The following is a 22,864-nucleotide window of genomic DNA, read 5'->3' on the forward strand; positions in this document are numbered from 1 at the left end:
TGTTCATTTAAGAATCTAGTTTTTTGCACTTTTTGAATGCTGGGTAAATTTGCTTCTGGACGTAAAGTGATTTTCATTTCCATTCAGAACCATGTCTGTCCCCCAGGACTTGGGGGCAAGGCAGCTGCCCCAGGGCGGGAGAAAGGAGCCATCACATCAGCCCTGCCCCCTGGCCAGTCTCTCTGTGGGTGGGTGCAGTGAGAGAGACGACAAGAGGGAGCCCTGCCCTGGGATTCAGGAGAAACCAGTCCAGTTTGTCAGTTTCCTGTAAACATGCTGATTTTCATCATGACAGTAGGAATTTACTTTATTCACTCTTCATATCTCATACTAAGGGTTTAAATGCAATCAGTTTCCCAACGTATATTTTGCTAAACACAGGTCCCAGAAGGTGCTCCATCAAAAAGTGCCTCAGAGCACACGTGTGAGGAAGGCCGCGCTTTGCACCCAGTTTGAAGAGTCAGTCACAGAGCACATCAGCATATTAAGGACTCGGAGAAACCATATCATCAAAACACTGTGAGAGCAGCATCTCTTGAAAGCATTTGGCCGTGAAACCCATCCTTCTGACTTCACCAACTCATGAACACTGGGTACTCCGAGGTACAAACTTTGGAAACAATAAATGATCTCATATATTCATTGGTTTTATAGCATCTTAAAACAGAAAATAGTTTTAGAAATAGTCAGTGGCCAAATTAGGTCGCTTTCATTTGTCAATTTCTTACATTTCATACGCCAATAACCCCAGTGAATGAAATTCTACTGCGAGGAGGGCTCCAAAGAGCATCAGTAATTGAGATCTACAGATTTTCGCTAAGCTCTAGGGTTTCCACTTTGGGTTAAATTCTTGGTTGAGGTTATTCTTGATTAAGCAAAACTAATGGTGCATATCCATAGGCTAGGGAGATGTTACTGAGCAGAGAATTATCCACAATTCAAGAAACTAATGAGAAGGGGGAAAAGCGAAACAAACAGCACAGAGTCCAAAGCCCAAGCAATTATCTCCTGGGTAACTAAGAGTAAATTCTTTTTTTTTTTTGATACTGAGCTCAGGGCAATCCTTTGATTTTTTTTTTTTTTTTTTTTGCAAGTATTGAGTCATTTTTTCCTTTGGTTTCAGGATTAAGAAAAGAGAACTGATATTTGCTATACCAGCCTCAAAGTCCAGTGTCCTAGATAGTGTCTCCTTAATGCTTATTTGAAAAAAGTCTTACAATCACTTCGTAATGGACTTTGCCTTGAGTTTAAAGGACAAAGATAATTTCAGGCTTTGCTTTCTTTTCCTGCTGTTTGGTTGTAAAGAATTCTGTAAGTTGGTAGCTAAGTAAACAACTGTAGGCTCCTAGTGGTGAATTGGGTGTCCCACAGTCCCAGCTATAGTGTAGCCTAACCCCAAAGCAATTAAAGAACCGAGCAATTTGCATTCTTTTTCTACAAAACTACTCTTGAGTAGCAGATGGCAAACACAAATGTTTTGCTCTGGAGACATATGGAAACCTCTCTGTTTCATAAAAGCCTCAATGAATATTAAACGCTGAATGATGCCATTCATTGCAGAAATAAGATGTTGTGATAATCTCCCAAACAGGCCTAATTAGGCCATATAGCTACTTGAGTTTCAGAGAGTAATACGTGGGAAATTACTATGTGATTAGGATTTCATTAGCAGTTTTTCTTAATCTGAATATTCATCCTGGCCCCAAAGAATCACCTATTCAGCCTTATTTCTAAAGCATTCTGTTGTGTTGCAACCATCACTGATAAATGTAAATCTTAAAAATGAGTAATCAAAGACTTCTGCTTGATTTCATATTAACTGCTTCAGTTCTGTCTGAACAGTGAGAGCAAGGAATTTCAGGAGAGATCAGGTGTTCTGTCATAGGTTCCGGAGCGTTCGACATGTTTCCTAATTAACTTTGTTTAAAAAGCCTTGCTGCTGTTAAATTAGGGGAAAAAAAGGAAGTCTATGTGTAAGGTTATTCAGGAAATGATTATCCATATTAAGTAGGAATTGGAAGCAGGAATATGACTGGATATGGCTGAAAATACAAAGCAGAGTCTCGTTTTTCTCTTAAACTTTTAGATTGGCACTGTCATAAATTGTTGTTGCCATCACAGAGAGGACTGAAACGTTGCACTCCTTGGAAAGAGAGAAGTACTGATAACTGAGTCATAGGGTGAACTAAATGCTCTTTGGAACAAGGAACTAGGTATCTTGGGCTCCTTTCCCAGCACCACGCCCTGCCTGGCCTCCAAGAGACCTGCTAGGCCTTGAGGCTGTTGATAAATCCCCTTGATTCACCAGGGTGTTTGGTTGGCCTAGGAGGGTCACCTGTTATGGGGTTTGGATTCAAGAGCCAAAGTATTCCACAGACAGAAAGGGATTATCTAACCCAGCCCCCCCCTCACTTTACAGATGAGGAAACTGAGGCATAGAAAGGTTGTTGTCCTTGTTTAAGGTCACAGAGCAGAGCTAGTTAGTGGCAGAGCTGGGAACAGAACTCAGGCCACCTGGTGCTTAGTTCAATCCTCTTTCCATTACAAAACCTCAGAACTTAGAAAGTTCCAGCCTGGGATGCCTGGGTGGCTCAGTTGATTGAGTGTCCAACTCTTGATTTCAGCTCAGGTCGTGACCTCAGGGTTGTGAGAGTGAGCCACTGTCAGGCTCCTTGCTCAACAGGGAGTTTGGTTGAGATTCTCTCTCTCCCTCTGCCCCTCCCCCCAAATCTCTCTCTCTCAAATAAATACAATAATCTTTTAAAAAAAGAAAAAAGAAAGGTCAAGGCTGGAAAAATGGTTAACCTTTGCTGTTTGCTTTGAGTTGAGATAGAGTAGAGAGGAGCCAAGTGTCTAAGTGCCTATGTTGATCTAGATTTGGATCACCTATCCCCTCTTTAGGCAAACATTTATTTGCTTCTTGCCTCTTTTTTCTGGCTCAAAATCAACCCACCCGTTTAAGAGAACAAGTCAGAATTTTCCTGGATTTCAGCTCCATTACTGCTCTAGAAATTCCAACATAACCAATCACTTAACAGTACTCAATGCACATATCAATGTGCACTTGACACTGAAACAGTTGGTAGTATTCATTTGTTGCTTCTATAGTCTTGTCTCCTGTTTCCTCTGTTTCTCACAGAGCCCATGACTTACGTTGAGCTTGACCCTCCTGGCTCAGCCCCACCCCAGTTGGTCTAGGCCAGTCTCTTGGACGCTAGGATTGTTCCCTGGCAGGGCAGTCAGGTCCCAGGGAACTTGATTTTAGGGGATTTTTAAAAAACTTTTGAGGAAGAGGATTCTCTACATTCTGCTTTGTTGAATGTGGAAGCAAGGAGTTTGGGGAGTTTCAAGACGACATCTTGCAACCACATTGGGCTGGCCTGTTGAAATATGTGTTACTTTGAGGAAGCATTGCTAAGAAAATGAGAGAGAGAAAACCCAGGTCCCAGGCACGTCATTTGAGCTGCTGGATGACTCACCTGTCATTAGTTTTATATCTGATTATTTCAATATGTGCTTCAGTAACTATTCTCATTATTTAAGCTATGCAGTGTTCTATTATTTATTGCCATAAGCATCTCGGATCTGTCATGATACTGATTGTGAGTTTCAGTGTATCTTCATTTTGCCATTGAATCAGAGTCCATTTTAAAGTTGGTCCTAAAATGCTTTTTTTTAATTACTCAAGCTTACAAGGAACTCTACCCAAATGCATAAGATTTGTTGCATATGTCTTATTTGACACAAAATCTTGCATAGCAATGTCTAGATTAGTGAAAAGAATGGATTTTACTAAAATATTTTATCAATTTTGTAAAATATTTTATTGTCAGAAACTTTATATCAGAGAAAGAAATAATATAAGAGGTATTTGAATGGATTCTTTAAAGCCCACCCTCTAGTTGAGTAAAATATTGATCCCAGTTCTCTATGCAGGCTAAGCTTGACCTCCCCTTTCTGCCGGCTGGGCCCTACCCAGAAATGGAGCCACTCAGAATTGTAGCAACTCGGGTGGCTTCCTGTGCATTCTAGATGATTAGGTATTCACTCCTGACACTCAAGAAAGAGTTTTGCTTTCATCTGGGCATGGCCATGGTCCTCGCCCATATTCTAAGGCCTATGCCCTTAGAATATGGCCTCCCATTCAGTCATGTTCATTAACTCATCCCCCCTACACCTCTGTTATACACCTACTGACTCTGTTCTAAGAAGCTAGGTTTGTTGAAATGTGTTAATCAAGCAGATACTGTACTTTCAGGCAGCAATTTTTGGTATTATATCATTTTTATCTAACTTTTGCATCTAGTCATGATATGCAAAATATTTAATAATCTATTTGGCATGAGCATTTGATCAATCCGGTTGGAAGCCTGACCAATCAGAATGTATGCCCAAATAATAAAAATGGACACCAACCAATCAAAATGGATGCCTGACCAGTCTGAATCAAAAGCCAACTAATCAGAATGCATACTTGACCCATCCGGATAAATGAAGTGTATACAACCAAATACCTGTCTTCCATTTATCATTGAACTTTTCACTTGTGGATTCTCCTCTCAATTAACTGGGAAGCAAACTGAGGGCAGGAACCACATGATAGATCACTTAGTATTTTCCAAGTGGCCTTGCTGAGCTGGTTTCAGAGTGAGCTTAATGGATATTTGTTTGAGTGGACATTATTCATCCTGTGATTACTCAGGAAAGATCAGTGGGTGGGAAGAGTACAGTTTGTCCCTCTCTGATGAAGATAATTATAGAGTTATCCCACTGGAATATCACTAAACAAATAGCATGTTTTTGGATAACACACAGGTGATAAGAGAAATTGGTATTTTTGAGGGATTATCATTCAATATGATCTTGACAAGCTAGAGAAATAAGATATAATCACACTGACCTCTTAAACACAACAATGAATAGTATACTTACAGAATGAATAACATTAATACAAGATAGCATACAACCAGAAAGGTATCTGTGAGGTCAAAAATACCTAGGTCTTACAGCGAATAATAAACTAAAGGTGTCCCAGCTAGTTAAAAAATTAGAAAACTGGCATGATAGTCAGATGTTTATTCATTTATTTGACAACTTAATTGAGTACCTGCTCAATTAAGGCATCATGCTAGGCATGCTGGGGGCACAGTGAGAAATTAGCAATGTCCTTTCCCTCTAAGAGCTCAAGTCTTAAGGGAGAAGACAAAGAAGTACACAAACTATTGGATAACAGAGAACTTATTCGATGGCTGAGTCATCAGTCAGTGAAAATAATCACCATAAAGGACATCTTTGTAGCCCACCGGGGCAGCTGTGCTCAACAGATGGCAGAGGACCAGAATGCAAGACTATTTAGACAGAAGTGTCAACATTGACGGGGGCAGGCTGATGACCAGAAGCTGCTTTGCCCCTAATTTTTCAGGACCATGTAAGCTCCTGATTCTTATACGGTGCAGTTAAGAGGAGGAAAAGCCCCAGTAATGATAGATACCAGTTTTGCCAGCCCTTGACAAGTTAGGGGTCTCAGCCAAATTTAATTTCATGTAAGCAGTTAAGAAAGGTAACCTTCCTTACACGCAAGTTTTATAGAGCAATTTAAAACAGTTGAAGAGTGCTTGAATTAATTTGAAAATTTTCCTAGAGAACACACCAACCCTCAAGAATATGTATAGATTCTTGGGGGGAGGGTGTCTTTGATCCTCAAATGAATAAACTGTAAGAAGTGAATAATCCCTTGGAATTGTGCAACATGGGCAAAAGCAAGCCAGCTCAAGGACAGAGTAAACATGCCGAGGAGGGCAGGGAAAGAAAAAACAGGAAAATGAACTAAATCTCTGATCAAAACCAGTCTGAAACTCACACAGACCTCTTACCATTCAGACCTCCTTTCAGCATCTTTATCCCACCTCATTAGAAGATTCACAGGGAAGAACTCAGATTGAGCCAGCCTGGTCTTATGTCCATCGCTTTGGCTGGAGGAGTGAAGTACCATGATTCAGAGCCATCAGAGGGAGAGGAGCTTTCCAAAAGCAAGAAGAAAGCGTGCTGGCCTGACAAAAACCACAGAGGGTGAGCTCCTTGGACATCCAGGTTTCTGTAAATCAAGCTGCTATACCCACGGTAACCTTATCAAAGGCTTCAATAATCATTTACAGAATCAGATTGAATGTGTTAGTCTTCCTAGTGCTCTGCAGTGATGTAGCATTTCAAAGATGGTTTTGGGCAACTGGCAAAAAATATTGATGTGGTTTCCTCAGAGTACAGTAGCACTGATTTTTAGAAAGTGGGTCCTCTGATGCCATTTGGAGAAAGAAAGGAAGGTGGCAACCAGCAATCTGTTCCATGTGATACCCTCAGCTCTACAGATATACTTATTGTCCAATCCTTTGAGCAAAGTACCTTGACTTAGTAGTATTGTTACTACCACCAAATCTGTATTCTAAGAACATTGTTGTATAAATATAAAAATAATGCATAAAGGGAAAAATTTGGATTCTTCTTGAAATAGTGTCCATATATCAAAATTCTTAAATGGTTCAACTATGATCCACAGACTTACCACCTAGAAAGTCCCAAGGTTATATACACTTGGTAGCAAAGAAAAACCAGGGAAGTGAAAATAAGACAGAGTTGGTTTTTTTTTTTTTTAATTCCCATCAATTAACAAAATTCCCCTAAGGAAATTTAGGGACTTTAAAATTCCTAACTAACTTCTTTCTGAACTTAAGTTCTGTACCACATCAGTGTATTCTTACTCATTCCGAAAACGAATGCCAACAGTTGCATGCAGATAGTGGGACTGAAATTTATTTTAATCAATACACATTAAAAAAAATTTTTTTTTTTGACAGACAGAGATCACAAGTAGGCAGAGAGGCAGGCAGAGAGAGAGGGGGAAGCAGGCTCCCTTCCGAACAGAGAGCCTGATGCAGGGCTTGATCCCAGGACGCTGGGATCATGACCTAAGCCGAAGGCAGAGGCTTTAACCCACTGAGCCACCCAGGCGCCCCAATACACATTTTATAAAAGAAAGATTTCACTGGTCTTGGAAAATTTTTTCTCCCTTCTTTTCCAGAATGAAGGTAAAGGTATAGAACTGAGCTGTTCATGGTTGTTCAGCCCCAGTTGAGGCCAAATTCACAGACTTGTCCAAGAATTGGCTGGGGCAAAGAGGCAGAGGAAGGGGCCCTTCTCTTGAGGGGACAGAAAATGACATTGACATCCTTAGGAGCTTTGTTCCCATCTGTGGGAACCCATCTGTAGCAGCAACTCTCTGGGTACTGTGTTATCAATACGTGTGAGTAAATCACACATTTCATCTTCTTTCCACATAAAAGGTGAAGGCCAGTACTAAGACCAACTGAATATTCTGCCATAACAAGACCAAGAATGGAATGTCACTGGCACCATACATGAAGTCACAAGGCACTCGAGATGTGTTTCAGAAATCTTGTCTTGTTTAACTAACTGTCCCAAGTTTTTTCCTTATTCCACTAATGGTGGAGTCCACTGCCTCCCTTAATACCCTCCTCCAACCTTTCAGAAAGTTTTTACTTAGATCTAAGGTAAATGCCTAGGCCAGTGGTTTTCAAATATTTTGACTTTAGGACCCCCTTGTCCTCTTAAAAATTATTGAGGACCCTGAAGAGCTTTTGTTCATGTGGGTCTTATCAACTGGTATTTGGCATATTAAAAATTAAAACTAAGAAGGGAGAAGAGTCTACGGCCATACCACCCTGAACGCGCCCGATCTCGTCTGATCTCGGAAGCTAAGCAGGGTCGGGCCTGGTTAGTACTTGGATGGAAGAAGGGAGAAGAGATGAGAGAGCCATGACTGGATAGAGCTTCTGGTTCTAGACCTGTATGGCCATTCCTTGCCCTTTGACTTTACTTGAACCAGGAAACCTCCCTTCTAAGAGAACTTGATCTGGATGGGTTTCTGTCACTAGCAAATGAAAAAGAGGCCTGACCACTATATCCACAAAACAAAGAATAGTCTAAACCAGTAAATAAAGGAGTAAAGTGAGTATAACAGAATGCACCCCCCTCCCCGTTGTCATCCATTGAGAGCCTCCAGAGGGTTTAAGAAGGTAACCATCACCACTAACATTTCTACAATGCCTATGGATTTCAAAGTGCTTTCATATTAAGCATCTCATTTCATTTTCTCTACAACCTTATGAAATAGCTTGCTTTATACCCATTTTACAGATGAGAAAACTGGGTCGCAGAGAGGGAGCAGTTAAGCCGCTGAACCAAAATCCAGATCTTATTCTTTAGATTCCCACAGTCATAGTTCCTGCCTCACATAATGCTTGCCACTTTATAGGACACAGACCTGTAGCGCAAGCCTTAATATTTAAAAATCCCAGATTTTTCTCCACCGTCTTGTTGGGGGAAGGGGAGTGGTCTGCATAGCAGATCCTCTAAAATACCAATCGTATTTGCCTCTGGTCTGTATGGCGTGAAGAGAACATGACTGGGGTTCAAGTCAGAACGGCACTCATTCTTTTCGAGATCTGTAACTGAGGGGCTGAGGAAGGGGGCACAGAGGTGGTGCCGGGCAGGAGCTGCAGGCGATGCCAGATAACGCACCCTGCAGATAATCCACAGGCTGCGCCACAGCCGCGTGAAGCAAAGAAAGCATCTCTGCTCCGGGTCCGGGCGGAAGAGATGCGGTAGTCCTGGGACTCAGAGGTCTGGAATTGAAAGGCGCTCACACACAAAGAAACCGTGAAGTTGAGTTCCGGCGGCACGACACGCAGAGTTCGAAATCGAGCCTTCCTTCCCGGCCGGGGTGGAAACGTCTAATCACCCACTCCCTCAGCACCCAGCGGATCTTCTTTTATCCCCTGGGGCTGCTCGGACAGCCGGCGCCGGGCACGCCCGAGGCTCCTCCAAGGAACTACAAGTCCCATCTAACCCCGGGACGCGGGCGATGATGACGAAGCCCCAGCCGATTGGCCGCGCGGGGCGGGGCGCGCAGGCCTTCTTCAAGGGAAGGGGCGGGTCGCAGGGCGGGGCGAGCGGCGGTGGCGAGGCGGACACGCCCCCTTGTCCGCGGCCCCCTCCCCGCCTCTCTCCGCCGCTTCTCTCGCTCCCGGGTCAGAGGGCCGGAGCGAGAAGATGGCGAAGACGTACGATTATCTGTTCAAGCTGCTGCTGATCGGCGACTCGGGGGTGGGCAAGACTTGCCTCCTATTCCGCTTCTCCGAAGACGCCTTCAACACCACCTTCATCTCCACCATCGGTGAGGGAGGGGCCGCGGCCGGGGACGGGGAGTGAGAGATATGGGGGGCGGGTGCAAGCGGGCGGGGGAGAGGGCTGGAGGAGAGCTTGGGAGCCCCAGGGAGGGGACCCCGGGGACGGCAGGGTGGCGAGGGCAGTAGGAGAGAGTGAAGGAGTGAGGGAGAGAGTGAGGGAGAGGGGCGGGCGAGGACGTGAGGTTGGGGGGGCGGTGAAGAGGGAACTTGGGGGCAAAGGAAGGGGAAGGGGAACCAGAGCAACAAGGACTTGGGGTATTGGGGGAAGTGTGAGGGTTGGGGGAGTGACACGGAAGGGTCTTAGCGGGACAAAGTGGGGGGCGGGAGACACTAAATCTCATAGAGAAAGAAGGGGATAGTGGGTGTGAAATGGATTAAAAGACAGGAAAGAGGAAGGAAATGCGAAGGGGGAAATGAAGCTTCGGGAGGAATGGGAGGGACGTGAAGTAAAAGAACAGAGGACACAAGGGACAAGAGGCGAGAACCCAACGATCGGAAGGGAATTCAGAGGAATGAGCTATCAGGAGGTGAGGGATGAGGGGCACTGGCCACAAGAGGTCTGGATCTCTTGTCATGGAGGGGGTGCAGAACAAAAATTGCAGGATAGGGAGAAGAGTTCAGGGGATCAGAGGTCAGAGCGAGGACAGGTGGTGGAGAAAGTAAAGGAAAGCTGGGTGTGAGATAGAAAGGAAAAGGAGAAGCAGAATATACAGTCCAGAGCTTAAGCAGAGAAGACAGAGAAAATGGGAAAGGGAGAGGAAGTGGAAAACGTGGGGCACCGGACTTTCTCCAGTAACTGGGAACCCTGGTTATCATTTTCTCTCTCCCTTTCCTTTGGCTCAAGTGCAGGAAGAAAGATCAAAACGTGACTAGTGGAATAATGTCTACAGAGTGTAAAGTGTTCTGTGAGCATTAACCGGTGTTAAGAGAATTGGTGACTCTTGGGAATGGTGTGATCAGGAAAATATGGTTCACTCCTTTACTACCATCTCCTGAGAAGCAACACTTCTCAACTTTGTAAATTCTTGGGCTTGAATGTTTAATAACTTCTCAGGGGAGGAATTGATCTTACATTCTGTCTGACTCCCTATGCATTTTGCCTTGGTTTTAATTATTACTTGCTGAATGAATCACAACATAACAGTGTACCCCCCAATTACTTTGAATTGATTAATCGTTTTTCCTGATCTTGGCGGGGAGCTGTCCTTTCTACTTTTGTCCTGGCTGACTTTGTGTTCAGGTAAGGAGATAAGTAACTTACCATAAACTGAAGAGCAAATCAAGGCTGGTTTTAAACTGCCTATGCAAGTGACCTTAACATCACTTCCTTTGTTAGATAGCTGCAGTTAATTAAATACCTTAAGAATCTTATCTTTTGGTTGTCTGGGTGATGTTTGTAGTTTCTAATAGCTCACTTAAGCACCTTTCACATGGTTCTTATAGCATATTTCACTGTGAATTTCTGGGATTATTATGGTGCTATGGTAACAATTGTATTTGAATACTGTGTGTTTTAAGGATAATTTACCATTTAAAAAAAAGAATATTTGGGTATGGAACGCTCTTAAAATTGAGAACTAGGGAAGTCTATGGTTGGTTTGTTTGTTCTGGCCTCTTTCTTACCGATTGAGTGCTCTGAAACCTCCCCAGTGTTATGCTGTCTGGGCTTAGGGAAGTTTGAGTTGCAAGTTCTTGGCAGTCATTCTTGAGTGGGACTTTTTCTTTTCTGAGGAAGCAGATTTTAAATGTCATGTCTCAAGTATATTCCTAAGAGATTTGGTGGGAGCTGTCACAGCAACTAAAGGACGTTAGTTTTGGATGCTGGTACTAATTTCAAAACCCCGAATAAACCTTTTACACTGTTGAATGCATAGTGCAGTCCAGATGGCAAAGGACAATTTCTAACAAGTTGAGTGGGTAGCCTTTTGTCCATTCTCTCTATGTGTGACCCTCCCAGAAGCATTCTCCGGTGTCAAAAGTGAGTGAGTCTCAATGATGTGGTTTCTCTTAAGCTCCTTGGTTGACTTTCAGTCATTTGAAATAGCTTTATTAGCCGCCCCCCCCTTTTTTTTGCCTTAATTTTTGTCCCATATTTCCTGTAAGGGTATCTGCTTCCTTTTGTGATAGTAGCTTTGAAAAATTACTTTTCTTGGGGCGCCTGGGTGGCTCAGTGGGTTGGGCCTCTGCCTTCGGCTCAGGTCATGGTCCCAGAGTCCTGGGATCAAGTCCCGCAATGGGCTTGCTGCTCAGCAGGGAGCCTGCTTCCTCCTCTCTCTCTCTCTCTCTCTCTCTGTCTGCCTTTCTGCCTACTTGTGATCTCTCTCTCTGTCAAATAAATAAATAAAATCTTAAAAAAAAATACTTTTCTTGTGGTTGGCTTAGAATCTTTTTTGTGTGGACTTTTTTTTTTTTAATTGAAATTGGTTCTGTAAAGGGTTGCAGCTATGAAGGCAGGAAAACCAGTGTCCTGAAACTGTGTTGAACAGAAGGCAGACATTAATCGGAATGAGTCTTAAATGTGATCTTGGTCTTCATATTTTCTGTGAGGTGGATGTGGTTAAAAGAGGCTCTGAGCTGCGTTTTCAGTTGACATGGAGGAGGGGAAATCCATGCCTCTTGTTGAGCCACAGAGCCCGACAGGAAGTGGTATCATACTGCCTTCAAACAGCAGAAAATTTTTTTTACCTGAAACGTAATGCTTTGCATTTGAAATTAAGCTGGGAAAAGAAGGTGAATATTAACACCATGCTCATGAAAAAAGTTCCACACATTCTTCACTAACCGCACACGTAGGCATGGAGTGTCCACATCTTTAGCAGCCTGCCCCCACCTCCCCCATCCGCTGGTCATCTGAAGTTGTTGAGGTAAGAGTTGGTGGTCCATCTCCTCCCAGTCATAATTATTTTTTGAGATACCTAGGTGTATAAGTTCTGGGCTTTTCTGACTGGGTTTTGACAGGGTCTGCCACAGCCTTGCTGACTAAACTTGATAAGGTCAACATTACAGGAAAAAGCCATTTCTTAATACCTAAGGTTTGTGTGTGTGTGTGATTTGGTAGATACGCATGTGTGCTTGATACATGTTTAGTTTTAATATTGCTTTGTCAAAGTTCAAGTCATTGTTTAAAAAGGCATCTGCCATCTTTAAATGGTGTTTGATAGTGGCTAGGCCATCATGAAAGGAAGGGGACAGTCATTTTGATTACAGGTAATGGCTCTCTCACAAGTACTTTCTTCTCACTTCTTTAAGGTTCTGCTACCTTGTCTGAGGTCCCAGCTCTCCTCATTTCCTTTCTGCTTTGGGGGGTGGTGGAAGGTGCATTGTCTTTCACCTGACCCATTGCGAATCTTTCAGTGTATCAGTTTGATAATATTCGTTAACTACTGAGTAGGGAGGGTATATCCATTTGAAATTATAGGCCCAGTGCCTACGACCAACCAGCCTTCCAGTTCAAAGGTTTGAGAACTGAAAGAAGTTTTTGTTTCTTTCTTTCTGTTAAGATTTCTCTACCTATTTGAGAGAGAGAGAGACAGCAGAGTGAGAGAGCACCAGTGGGGCGGGCGTGGGGGGTAGTCGTGGGAGGGGCAGAGGGAGAGGGAGAAGCTCACTCCCCACTGAGCAGGGAGACTGATGCAGGGCTGGATCCCAGGGTCCTGGGATCATGATCTGAGCCTAAGGCTGAAGCTCAACCGACTGAGCCACCCAGGAGCCCCTGAAAAAAGTTTTTTGATGAGCTCCCCCAAGTCTCCTGCATAATCATAATTAATGTTTTAAATGTCTATAAGATGTGATGTTAAGACAACTAGGAAACAGTAATACAGTCACCTGTGCATTATATTTCCTGTGGGAGGTGGGTGCAGTTTACTATTGATAGGAGGCCATACAGATACCTTGGAATGGCCTGTACTGAGCAAGGTGCTGCTAGAACAGAAAGAGAAAACCCAGCCCTGTCCTTTAACTGGACAGCGTGAGCGTCATTCCTTTGCTATCTTTCCCCTTCCCTCCCCCCTCTTCCTGTCAGGGTATTTCCTGAGTGGTTGCATTATTTAGTATGGTCATAGTTTGACAGTAGAAGAGTTGGAGATTATCGACTTTCTAGCCCTGCCCCAATTTTGTAAGTAGGAAAGCTAAGGTTGAATTGACAGTGTCAAGATCACACAGCTGGTTGTAGCAGAACTTCTCATGAAGCCCCTAATTCAAGTCTGCGTGACTTCTCACTGCTGCTATTTCTGACCAGTCTGTCAGTCTGATCGTCTCCATAAATCCAAGTCGCCACCTTTCCTGGGGAGGAATTAGGTTTTGCACTTAGACTTTTCTGTGAGGATTTCTCCTGGGATAACTCTGCATATGATAGCCTTCTTTTGCCTGTTTCTTTTGTGTCCCTAGTTACAGGTTGGGAGATCAAAGTGCATCCTGTCATTAAAATTCCTTCCACGTGCAAAATAGCTAATGAAATCATGTTAATAGCAGTATGCTGGCTAATTGTTGCCTCCTGGTCTCATCAGAGCACTTTTAGATATTTTATTCTGTAACGTTGCATTTTTTTCTTGGATTCACTTTTCCTAAAATCAGGGGTTGGCAAAGAATGGCCCTGGGGCCAAATGTGGCCTGTAGTTTTGTTTTGTTTTGTTTTTTTAAAGATTTTATTTATTTATTTGACAGACAGATCACAAGTAGGCAAAGAGGCAGGCAGAGAGAGAGAGAGAGAGAGAGAGAGAGAGGAGGAGGAAGCAGGCTGAGCAGAGAGCCCGGTGTGGGGCTCGATCCCAGGACCCCGGGATCATGACCCGAGCTGAAGGCAGAGGCCTTAACCCACTGAGCCACCCAGGTGCCCCTGGCCTGTAGTTTTTGTGCCCATTGACAAGCGAAGAATGCTTGCTAACGTTTCTAAATGGTTATTAAAACGTAAAACAAGGACTATGCAACAGAGACCATATGTGTCCTACAGAGCTTAAAAATATGTACTAACTGTTCCTTTACAGAAAAAGTTTGTCGACCCTAGCCTAAAACTAAAGAACTTTTTTTGGTTGGTAACAATTCAAGGCTGTTATCAAGAATTACTGACTGAAAAACAAACTTTGTCATATTTACATTTTTATCCAAAATGTCATCGACATTTGACTAAGCATCAGCCAAATACGTAGAGTAAGTGGATTTTAATTTTCATAGTTGTTTTCCTTGGTTTCAGCCTCTCACACAGAAATATGCAAGGAACATGCAACTTCAAATTGAACATTTTGTACATAAAGCCTTATTTTAATGTCATTGTGTTCTCTCGAAGCTGTCAGGAGATTTTCCATCCAAGCCATAGCTTTCCTGACAATACTGTTTCAGAAAAAGTAGAGCTTAATGCTTGATAATAAAGGGTTAAACCTAACCTCCTCAATTCCTGTTCTAGTGAGGGAGAAAAGCCATTCAGCAAATAAAGAGTGGGTGTGGGGAAACTGAGTCTTGGACACAATATGGATATGTTTTAAGACTAAGCATACTTTACAAAAAAGAGTTTTGCCAGCTGTTCTGCCTGGCAGCAGATCAGGGAGAAGCTTTGTTTTGGACCCACCGAGAAAGCTGTGGGGAAATAGGTTTGAATATTGTCTTCGAGGGAAATAAGTCTAGCCTTTGAAGACCAGGAAAAAATTAGCAGTTGATTTTTGAGTTAAATCTGATAACTGCATCTGAAAAGAACCATGGAACCAGAAGCAGAAGACCACCTGGGAGCTGCTGGCACGCCCCGAGGCTGGGTCTCGTTGAGGCCTGCCTGCCTGCCCGCACGTGGAGCCATTCTGGGGACCAGCTCTCTTGTGCGTATTAGAAGTGGGAGGATTCTGCAGGAAAGAGGTTTCATGCAGAATGAGGAGAGGCTTGGAGTGGGGATGGAGAAGTGGATTTCTGGTGGCAATTAATAATAGGGAGCTCCTGAAATGTAAGTAGCCGTTGAAGTGGACTGTTTCACGTCTGGTGTTAGGGAGAGAGCATGGTGAATTAAGGGGAGCAGTGGGTCTGCAGTCAGTTTACGTCCTGGCATCTGCCATTCCTAGTTTTCTGGCCTTGGTGAGTCACTTGTACTTCTAGAGCCTTAGTTCCTTCATCTCTAATAGAGTCTAATATTATACCAACTTTTCAGGGTTGCTGTGAATTCCCTAGGGCAGAAATCAAGCCTTATTTACCTTTTAACTCTCCAAGGCCCAAGTTAAATGACTCATCAGCTGGATGAATGAATGGCTTGGTGGATAAATTGTGAAAGCCCTATGTGAGCTATAAAGCATTGCTTGAATTTTGGTTATTATTCTCTTTCATAGTATTATAATTAGATTATGTCTGAGATACGATCAGAAGTGCTTAATTGGAATTCTTACCACAAGAATGGTATTTTCCTCAGTATAAAATGTTATATATCTTTCTATTATCTGTTTTAAAGGGATGTTTTAGAATAGGTAAGATATCACTTATCTTTCAGTCTCCATAATAAGCTGTTTGACACCCGGCTTCCAATCCCCCACTGACATAAATACCAAATAGAAAATGAGTGAAATCACTGGGTTTGCTTTAGAAGAGCCATTTCAGCTTTGTCTCTGCCCATTAGCTTCAAACAATGCAACAGATGCCTGTTAACAGTTTCATGCCCAGTTTTAATTAGCAGATGGAGCTCTGTTTGTGTCTGTATTCTGCCCAGTGCTTGTTTGAGTGACAGGGTAGTGAGTGGATTGGAACTGGGCTGGGCATTAGGGTTGAATAAAGCCAAATTCTGTTTTTAAAGAGATGAATATAAACATTTATTGTATAGAACTCCTTGTGTATCTCACTAGAATGGCACAGGGTCTAGAGTAAAATGAATGTTTCCAGTTATGTTTTCTGCTCTTATTACCGTTCTAAAATTACATAAGGTAGAAAAAAATGACCACTTTATGGCTTAGGTGAAGGGCTTCACTGTCATGAAGTGGCTTTCTTTGAAGACGCATTTCAGTATTTCAATATTGGGCAGAATATGTTGAGAAATATGCAAAGCTGGGATGAAACAGACTTCAGCATGAATGCCAGCATGGGCAGGAGTGGTGGTGGCCACCCGCAGTGCTGTGTGGTGTAGAGCACTGAGCTCGGGAGACCCCGGGGGAGACCAAGGGCTGACGAGTCCCTGACCTCTGCCGTGCTGAGGGAGGGAGAAGGTGGGTGGCTTTGCCCTACACATTGGCCATCTCTTCTTGCAAGGGAATAGGTTTTGCTGTCCATCATGTGAGGGCTAAATTTCAGTGTTAAAAATACTGTCCAGGGATGATAATTGAATGTGTTGTATCTGGAGATGTGTCCTTATCCTCTGTTCATTTTGTGTTTGGGGATTTTTCTTATTTTGTGTTGAATTAATAAGAACCTTAAAGAAAGTAGGTACCTGATTGTCTTTAGAGGAAGAAATGTCTGCTTTTTTTTTTTTTTTCTTTCTTTCTTTAAAGTTACTAAGTTACTCAGGACTTCCTTTGAGAAGCCACATAAAGTGGTGGGGCAATTGGAAACTGTTCTCTGCAGCAGACCTGTTACTTGGTGGTGATGAAATACCTATTTTCTCATTGTCTTACCTATAGCATTCTGCATCAGTGTGATTGGGTGCTTTGGTATTTACCTGTTGCTGAACCTTTGGACATTTTCCAAGTAGCTCTCATCTTCCTCAGCCCAGAATGTTAATTCTCGGTTCCCAGGAAAAAATGCTAAAGCTCTCTATGTCCTCATGTTCATCAAATTTAGGCTTGCTATCCCTAAGAGAGAGGCTAGGACAGCTCTAGTTGCAGCCCAGTGACAGCATTGCAGGACTTTAAAGCACTTGGTTTGCAAAAGTTGGGTTAGGGATGGAATTCCACCTCATCACGATTGAGGAAAACCAACTGCAAAGCAATTAAGCAATATGTCGTGTTGCATAGCTTTCTGCTGGCAGAGCTGGGACTGGCACAGCTTCCCCACATCATGTTGTGATTTTGCATATTTTGGCAAAGAACTTGGCAGTGATTATTTTAATAACTTATAGATGTTTTCCTGATATACGAAGTAGAGGGACACTCTCTAAAATACCCAGTCATGTTTTGGCAAGGGGGACACTCTCTAAAATACCCAGTCATGTTTTGACATGAAATATCGGATAATCTATTTAAAAGTTGAATTGTAAGAGTTTGTTTCTTATGGCCCTATGCAAAATTTATCTGGAATAGGTATTACAAAATATTCCAATCTCATACACAAAAATACACAAGCTCCATCACAAAAAAATAAATAAAAGGGTCTGTATTGTGAGCAGTCAGTGACTAACCCTACTGTAATTTGTTTGTTGCCTATGAATTTGGATGGGGTAACTGTTTATGGTTTTCAACAAGGAATTTTTTACTTTTTCTTTTCTAAAGGTCTCTGAATAAAATCTTGAGATAGCATGGAAAACAATTTTTTATTGAGAGTTAACTCTTTCAGTTTTGGAATGATTCAGACTACTGTCTCAGTTCAGAGTCCACTAACACTTCACCCTTACCAGTTTTTTGGGGAGAGGGGTTGGATTGGGAAGAGGAAAAGAATGAAAATAACAGGGGCGCCTGGGTGGCTCAGTGGGTTGAGCCTCTGCCTTCAGCTTGGGTCGTGATCTTGCGGTCCTGGGATCGAGCCCCGAGTTGGGCTCTCTGCTTAGCGGGGGCCTGCTTCCCCATCTCTCTCTGCCTGCCTACCTGCCTACTTGTGATCTCTCTCTTCCTGTCAAATAAATAAATAAAATCTTTAAAAAAAAAAAAGTTACCTAAGAATGAAAATAACATTCTACCCTCCACCCCTGTCCATTTCTTTGGCTCTCCTTCAGTCTCTTTTGCTTTTGTTAGTAGTTGGAGAAACTGTTGGGAAAGGAGTTAGAAACCTCTGCCTGTGAGGGTGTGAGGACTGGGGCACCTGGTTGGCTCAGCCGATGGAGTGTGTAACTCTTGATTTCGGGGTTGTAAGTTTGAGCCCCACACTGGGTAGAGATTACTTAAAAATCTTTAAGAAAAGAAATAAATAAAAGGGTGTGAGGATTAGTAGTGACTTTTGACTTCATTGCTGTCTACGTTGTTTAGAACTAGTTAGTAAAAATTTGATGCTTGTTTCAGTCACAGACAGTAACAAACAGTGACAGATGAGGTTGTTGTCCACAAACAAATAATTTGAGTGCATTTCCCATTTTGTCTACTTACTATTGTTTTGAAAATTTCCAGTCTTACAGAAGCATGGAAAATTGGTGGGACTGGCAAAATCTCTTTTACTTCCAGAAAATTCCATCATAATCAAATTTTAAAACATGCATACATAATATCAGTTGTGTCTCTATCTTTGCCCTTCAACCTTCAACTTTGACAAATACCATTACATTTGAAATTTGTGTTGTGATCTAGTATATGATTTACCACAATTTTTTGTTCAAATCATCTATTATTGCAAAATATGTAATACTATGAAAAACAATTGGTGTGTGTTTGCAATCAGCCCTGCTTAAGCCCTTCCCAAGGAGTGAGACTGGGCCTGTTTTCTCATTGTGAAAGGCAGATAGAGGCTTCGATGGTTTTCGTACTCTCTTCTGGCTGCAGCATTCTATGAATCTATGAAATCAGGTAGTATGTGTAAAGAAAAAGGGTTTGTCCTTTCTTTCTTCAGTTAACAACTATGGGCAAGGGTTCTTTCTGCAGGTGAACACTAGTGTCTTGATGTCATGAAGTCAGAAGGAAGAAATAGTAGCCCTAGTTAATTCCAGCCAAGCCTGTGTTGATCTTGTAAATCAGTTAAACTTTTTGTAGTCCTAAAGAGATTGCTTAATGAGTTTGAATCCCGTGCTCAAAAAAATGCTTTGGTTCAGGGCGCCAGGGTGGCTCAGTTGATTAAGTGTCCAGCTCTTGGTTTCTGCTTAGGTCGTGACCTCAGGGTCATGAGATCGAGCCCCATCTCTAGACTCCACACTGAGCCGGGACCCTGCTTAAGATTCGCTCTCACCCTCTCCCTCTTCCCCTCCCTCTTCTAGAAAATGCTTTGGTTTGAATAATAAAGCTGAATGTCACCAAAAAAATAACCACATGAGAAGTTGGAAAAAATATTTCTTTGAGAAGAGATGCATAAAGTATTTTCAACTTATCTCATTTTCTTTACATAAAACATGGTGAGGTAGGTGAAAAATAATCTAAAAAGATAAGAAGCTTTTTGCTGCTTAGGTTTGCTGGTACTGAACTTCCATTTGACAGATAAGGGACGGAGGCCTGGAGACATGGAGATGGCTCCAGGTCACACAGAGCCAGACCTTAAGCAGCAGGTTTTGGATTTCAGGTCTCCTTTCTCTTACATCTCATCTGCCTTTACTTCTCTTGCTATGAAAATACATATAGCATAAAATCTGGACATAGCCAACTTTCTGTAGAAAATTCAGGGATTGAACCAGGAGATATAGGGTCCAAGCACATCTCTAGAGTTCTTGATTAATGGAATGCTTTTGGTCAAACCTTTTTAGCTCCTTCTCATGATCTTTACTTTCTTACCAGTTAAAAGGAGAGACTAGGGGTGGGGCAAGGTTGCTTGTGAAGTGCAGGGTGGGACTGCAGAGATTTTGTTAGTCATTTCCTAATGTAAGACACTAAGTCTTTTTCATTTTCTCTAAATTCACTCATTCAGCAACATTGTTTCATCCACAAAATTTTGAGAGGGGAAAGAGTAACAAGTATCCAGGCAATTTAACACAATGATGAAGAGGGCTCCAAAGGGGTTAAAAAAAAAAAAAAAGAGGTTGTGAAAGCTTGGAGGTGAGGTAGAGGAAAGTTTCTAGGAGGAAATGGCATTTAAGCTAAAATCAGAACCTGGAGGAGGACTTAGTTGGGTAGAATGAGAGAGTGTGAGGTGACGGAGGGCTCCTGCCGCAGGTGCACCAGACAGCACAGCTCTCTGGAGGAACTCAAGACATCCTGTTTAGCTGAAGCCTCAAGTGAGATGGGAGGTGAAGTTGAAGGTAATTAAAGGGCAGGTTGTAATGGGCTTTCAGACCTGCTCAAGAGTCTGGACTCTGTCCTGAGAAGGGCAGGAGTCACTGAGAATTTGATGCAGGAGACCAGTTAGATCAGCAGACAGTATCTGTTGCCTTTTACCTCACTTGGACCCTTATGTTCACCAAGTGCTTTCACTTATATTTCTATTTAAACTCCTCAATAATGAAATCTATGGATAGACATTGCTATCTCCCTGTTCTGGAAGCTCAGGTACTGAGAGAGTAATTAGTCTTGATCCAACAAGTAAATCTTAATAGGAGCCCTGACCACACTTTTGTCTACATCAACCTGCTCTTTCCAGAACAGGTTCTGGAGTTTTCCGTGGGAGGGACTGTACTGGCACTGAGGCTGAAGTAACAACCATGTAAAGTGACTTGAGAAGTGTGTTGCATGGAAAGATGAAATCACCTTCTCCCCAGAGAAGCTCTTATACAGCTCACGCCAACATGCTTCACCTTGCCTGTTGACCCTGGGAGGTCAGTGGACCTGTGGGCTTGGGGTTGTCTCCTGGCCTCTAACCCCATCCCTTAGAAGGCAGTCAGATATATGCACAGCAGAATGGAGGCAGGAAGGGACAGAGTTTAATTATGAATCCAACTCTCTCGTGAAAAGGGAACTAATTGTAATGGCAACGCAGCGCTGCCTCTCCACATGGGGCCATTGGTTGTGTTACACTTGTATGTTGTTGGCCTTAGACTGTAATGTGCTAGGAATAGCTGCTTTAATTGTAAGCTTCTTTCCTTTGGCAAGTTAAGTTTAAACTTTGTGCTAGCCTGTCCTGTTCTTTTCTGCAGGGTGAAATCATCTCTACTCTGGGTTTTGTTTGTAAAGCCCTGTTTGGCAGTTTTCCTCAGAATCGCAGGGCATTGTAGACTGGACTAACACCTGATTGGTTTGCTAGCCCTGAGTTTCCAGAATGCTGCTGTGAGCCAAAAAGCAGAAAGGCCGGAGCAGCTAAACCTGGTAAAACAAAGTCCCATCTGCTAAAGCTCATGAAGTTGGCTGCTAGGGGAGCCCCTGGGTCTCTCATTTTAGCTTTGCATTCTGGATTTTTATAGTGGTCATTTGTTTCTCTGAGCCTCTAGGAGATTAGGAGCAGAGCTGAGGTCCTCCGAGAGGCAGGCCACCAACATCTAAGAGGAAAAAGTGGCAGTATGCCACTGCAGCAGGGATACTCATTATAGGAGTGTGGGGCAGCTCAGTAGTAAACTTCCTTGGGCTTCCATTTCTTCAAAGCAAAAACAGAGTGTTGTGAGCAATACACTCTAAAGACCCTTCTAGAACTGATCCTGAGTGATAACCAAAGGATTCACTGACAAAATGGAAAAATAGACTTAGGAACACAAAATAACATGGTATGGATAAAAGAACTTGGGCTGCTGAGACAAGTTCGAGTTCAAGTCCTGTTTGAGAGCCTTGGGCAAATGATTTAAGCATTTTCTTTGTTGATAAAGGAAGGATAGTAACTCTTTCAGGATTTTGGTTTCATTTTATTTTGAGAATCAAATGCACCATCATGTATATATTATCTTTGGCACGTGGGACACACACACGAAAAGGCATGTGCGTGAGTGAACTCAGTCCCAATTCACTGAGGTAGGCCCAGACAGCTGTGAGGGAGGACCTTGGCAATCCCCTGGGACTTCATTGTTAGAGCACTTGCTTTTAATAAGAGCTAATGTTTATTGAGTGCTTACTATATATACTAGGTACAGTTCTGGGCATTTTACATGACTTGCCATTTTTCATGGATTTATCCATGTCATTCACGAAACAACCTCTTAGGTACATTCTGTTATTATTCCCATTTTCCAGAAGAGGTAATGGAGTCACAAAATGGTTGAACAACTTCTCAAGGGCACGTAGCTGGTAAGTAGTGAAACCAACCCAGATCTGAATCCAGGCAGTCTTATTCCAGAGTCTGTTTTTAACCACTGTGCTTTTCTACACCACCAGTGACTCAGAAATATTAAAAAAAAAAAAAGATTAGTTATCTTCAAGGATGCAGTGTGGTGCCAGGTGTCCTGACCAGCTGGGCAGTATCACCAAGTCTTTTGACCTCCTTGGTATCAGTTTTCCTTTTGCCCAAAGGATTGCTGTGAGGTGCTGCAGTGACAGTGCTGTAGTACAGTGCTTGGCACAGGGGCTAGTGTGCAGCCCGGCTCAGTAGTTGGTGAGGGGTTTTGTTTTCTCCAGGTAATTTAAAAGGCACTTGTTAGAGTGAGTTCCATAAAAATTATGAATGGGAACATTTTGGTTACTTTATGGGGTGTGCTTCAGTTTTCTAGAAAATTCATTCTGAAAGTTGTGGCCCACATGGATTTTACAAAGCCAGAATTAGAAATATTTGTCTTGAACCTCCTTCTCAAAGTGAAGGGAATTGTCCCTGGCCTTGGCTGGCTTTAAGAAGGTGTCCAAGAGCAGCCCTCGACCTCAGGGGCAACATGTCAGTGTAATGTAAGGAGCAAATTTTGTGCAGCCTTCTGGCTACTGCAGACTCCCAGGGCATCTTGAATTCTTCCTTGGGGCGAGAACAAAAACAAAAGACACAGTGCTCAGTACCCTGTTTAGGAGGGACAAATGTTT

General features: G+C 42.8%; 1 protein-coding gene across 1 annotated transcript in view; it reads left to right on the top strand.

Moving 5' to 3' along the window:
• Positions 1 to 8,755: 8,755 nt before the first annotated feature.
• RAB8B (RAB8B, member RAS oncogene family) overlaps positions 8,756 to 22,864 on the top strand; it is a 58,676-nt gene continuing 44,567 nt past the window's right edge. Inside the window, exon 1 of the mRNA XM_080808997.1 lies at positions 8,756 to 9,250. Within this exon, the coding sequence (XP_080665123.1) occupies positions 9,127 to 9,250 (124 nt within the window). The 5' untranslated portion in view covers positions 8,756 to 9,126. The remainder of the gene's footprint in view (positions 9,251 to 22,864) is intronic.

The sequence above is a fragment of the Martes martes genome (genome assembly GCF_963455335.1).
Source record: "Martes martes genome assembly, chromosome: 7".
Lineage (NCBI taxonomy): Eukaryota > Metazoa > Chordata > Mammalia > Carnivora > Mustelidae > Martes > Martes martes.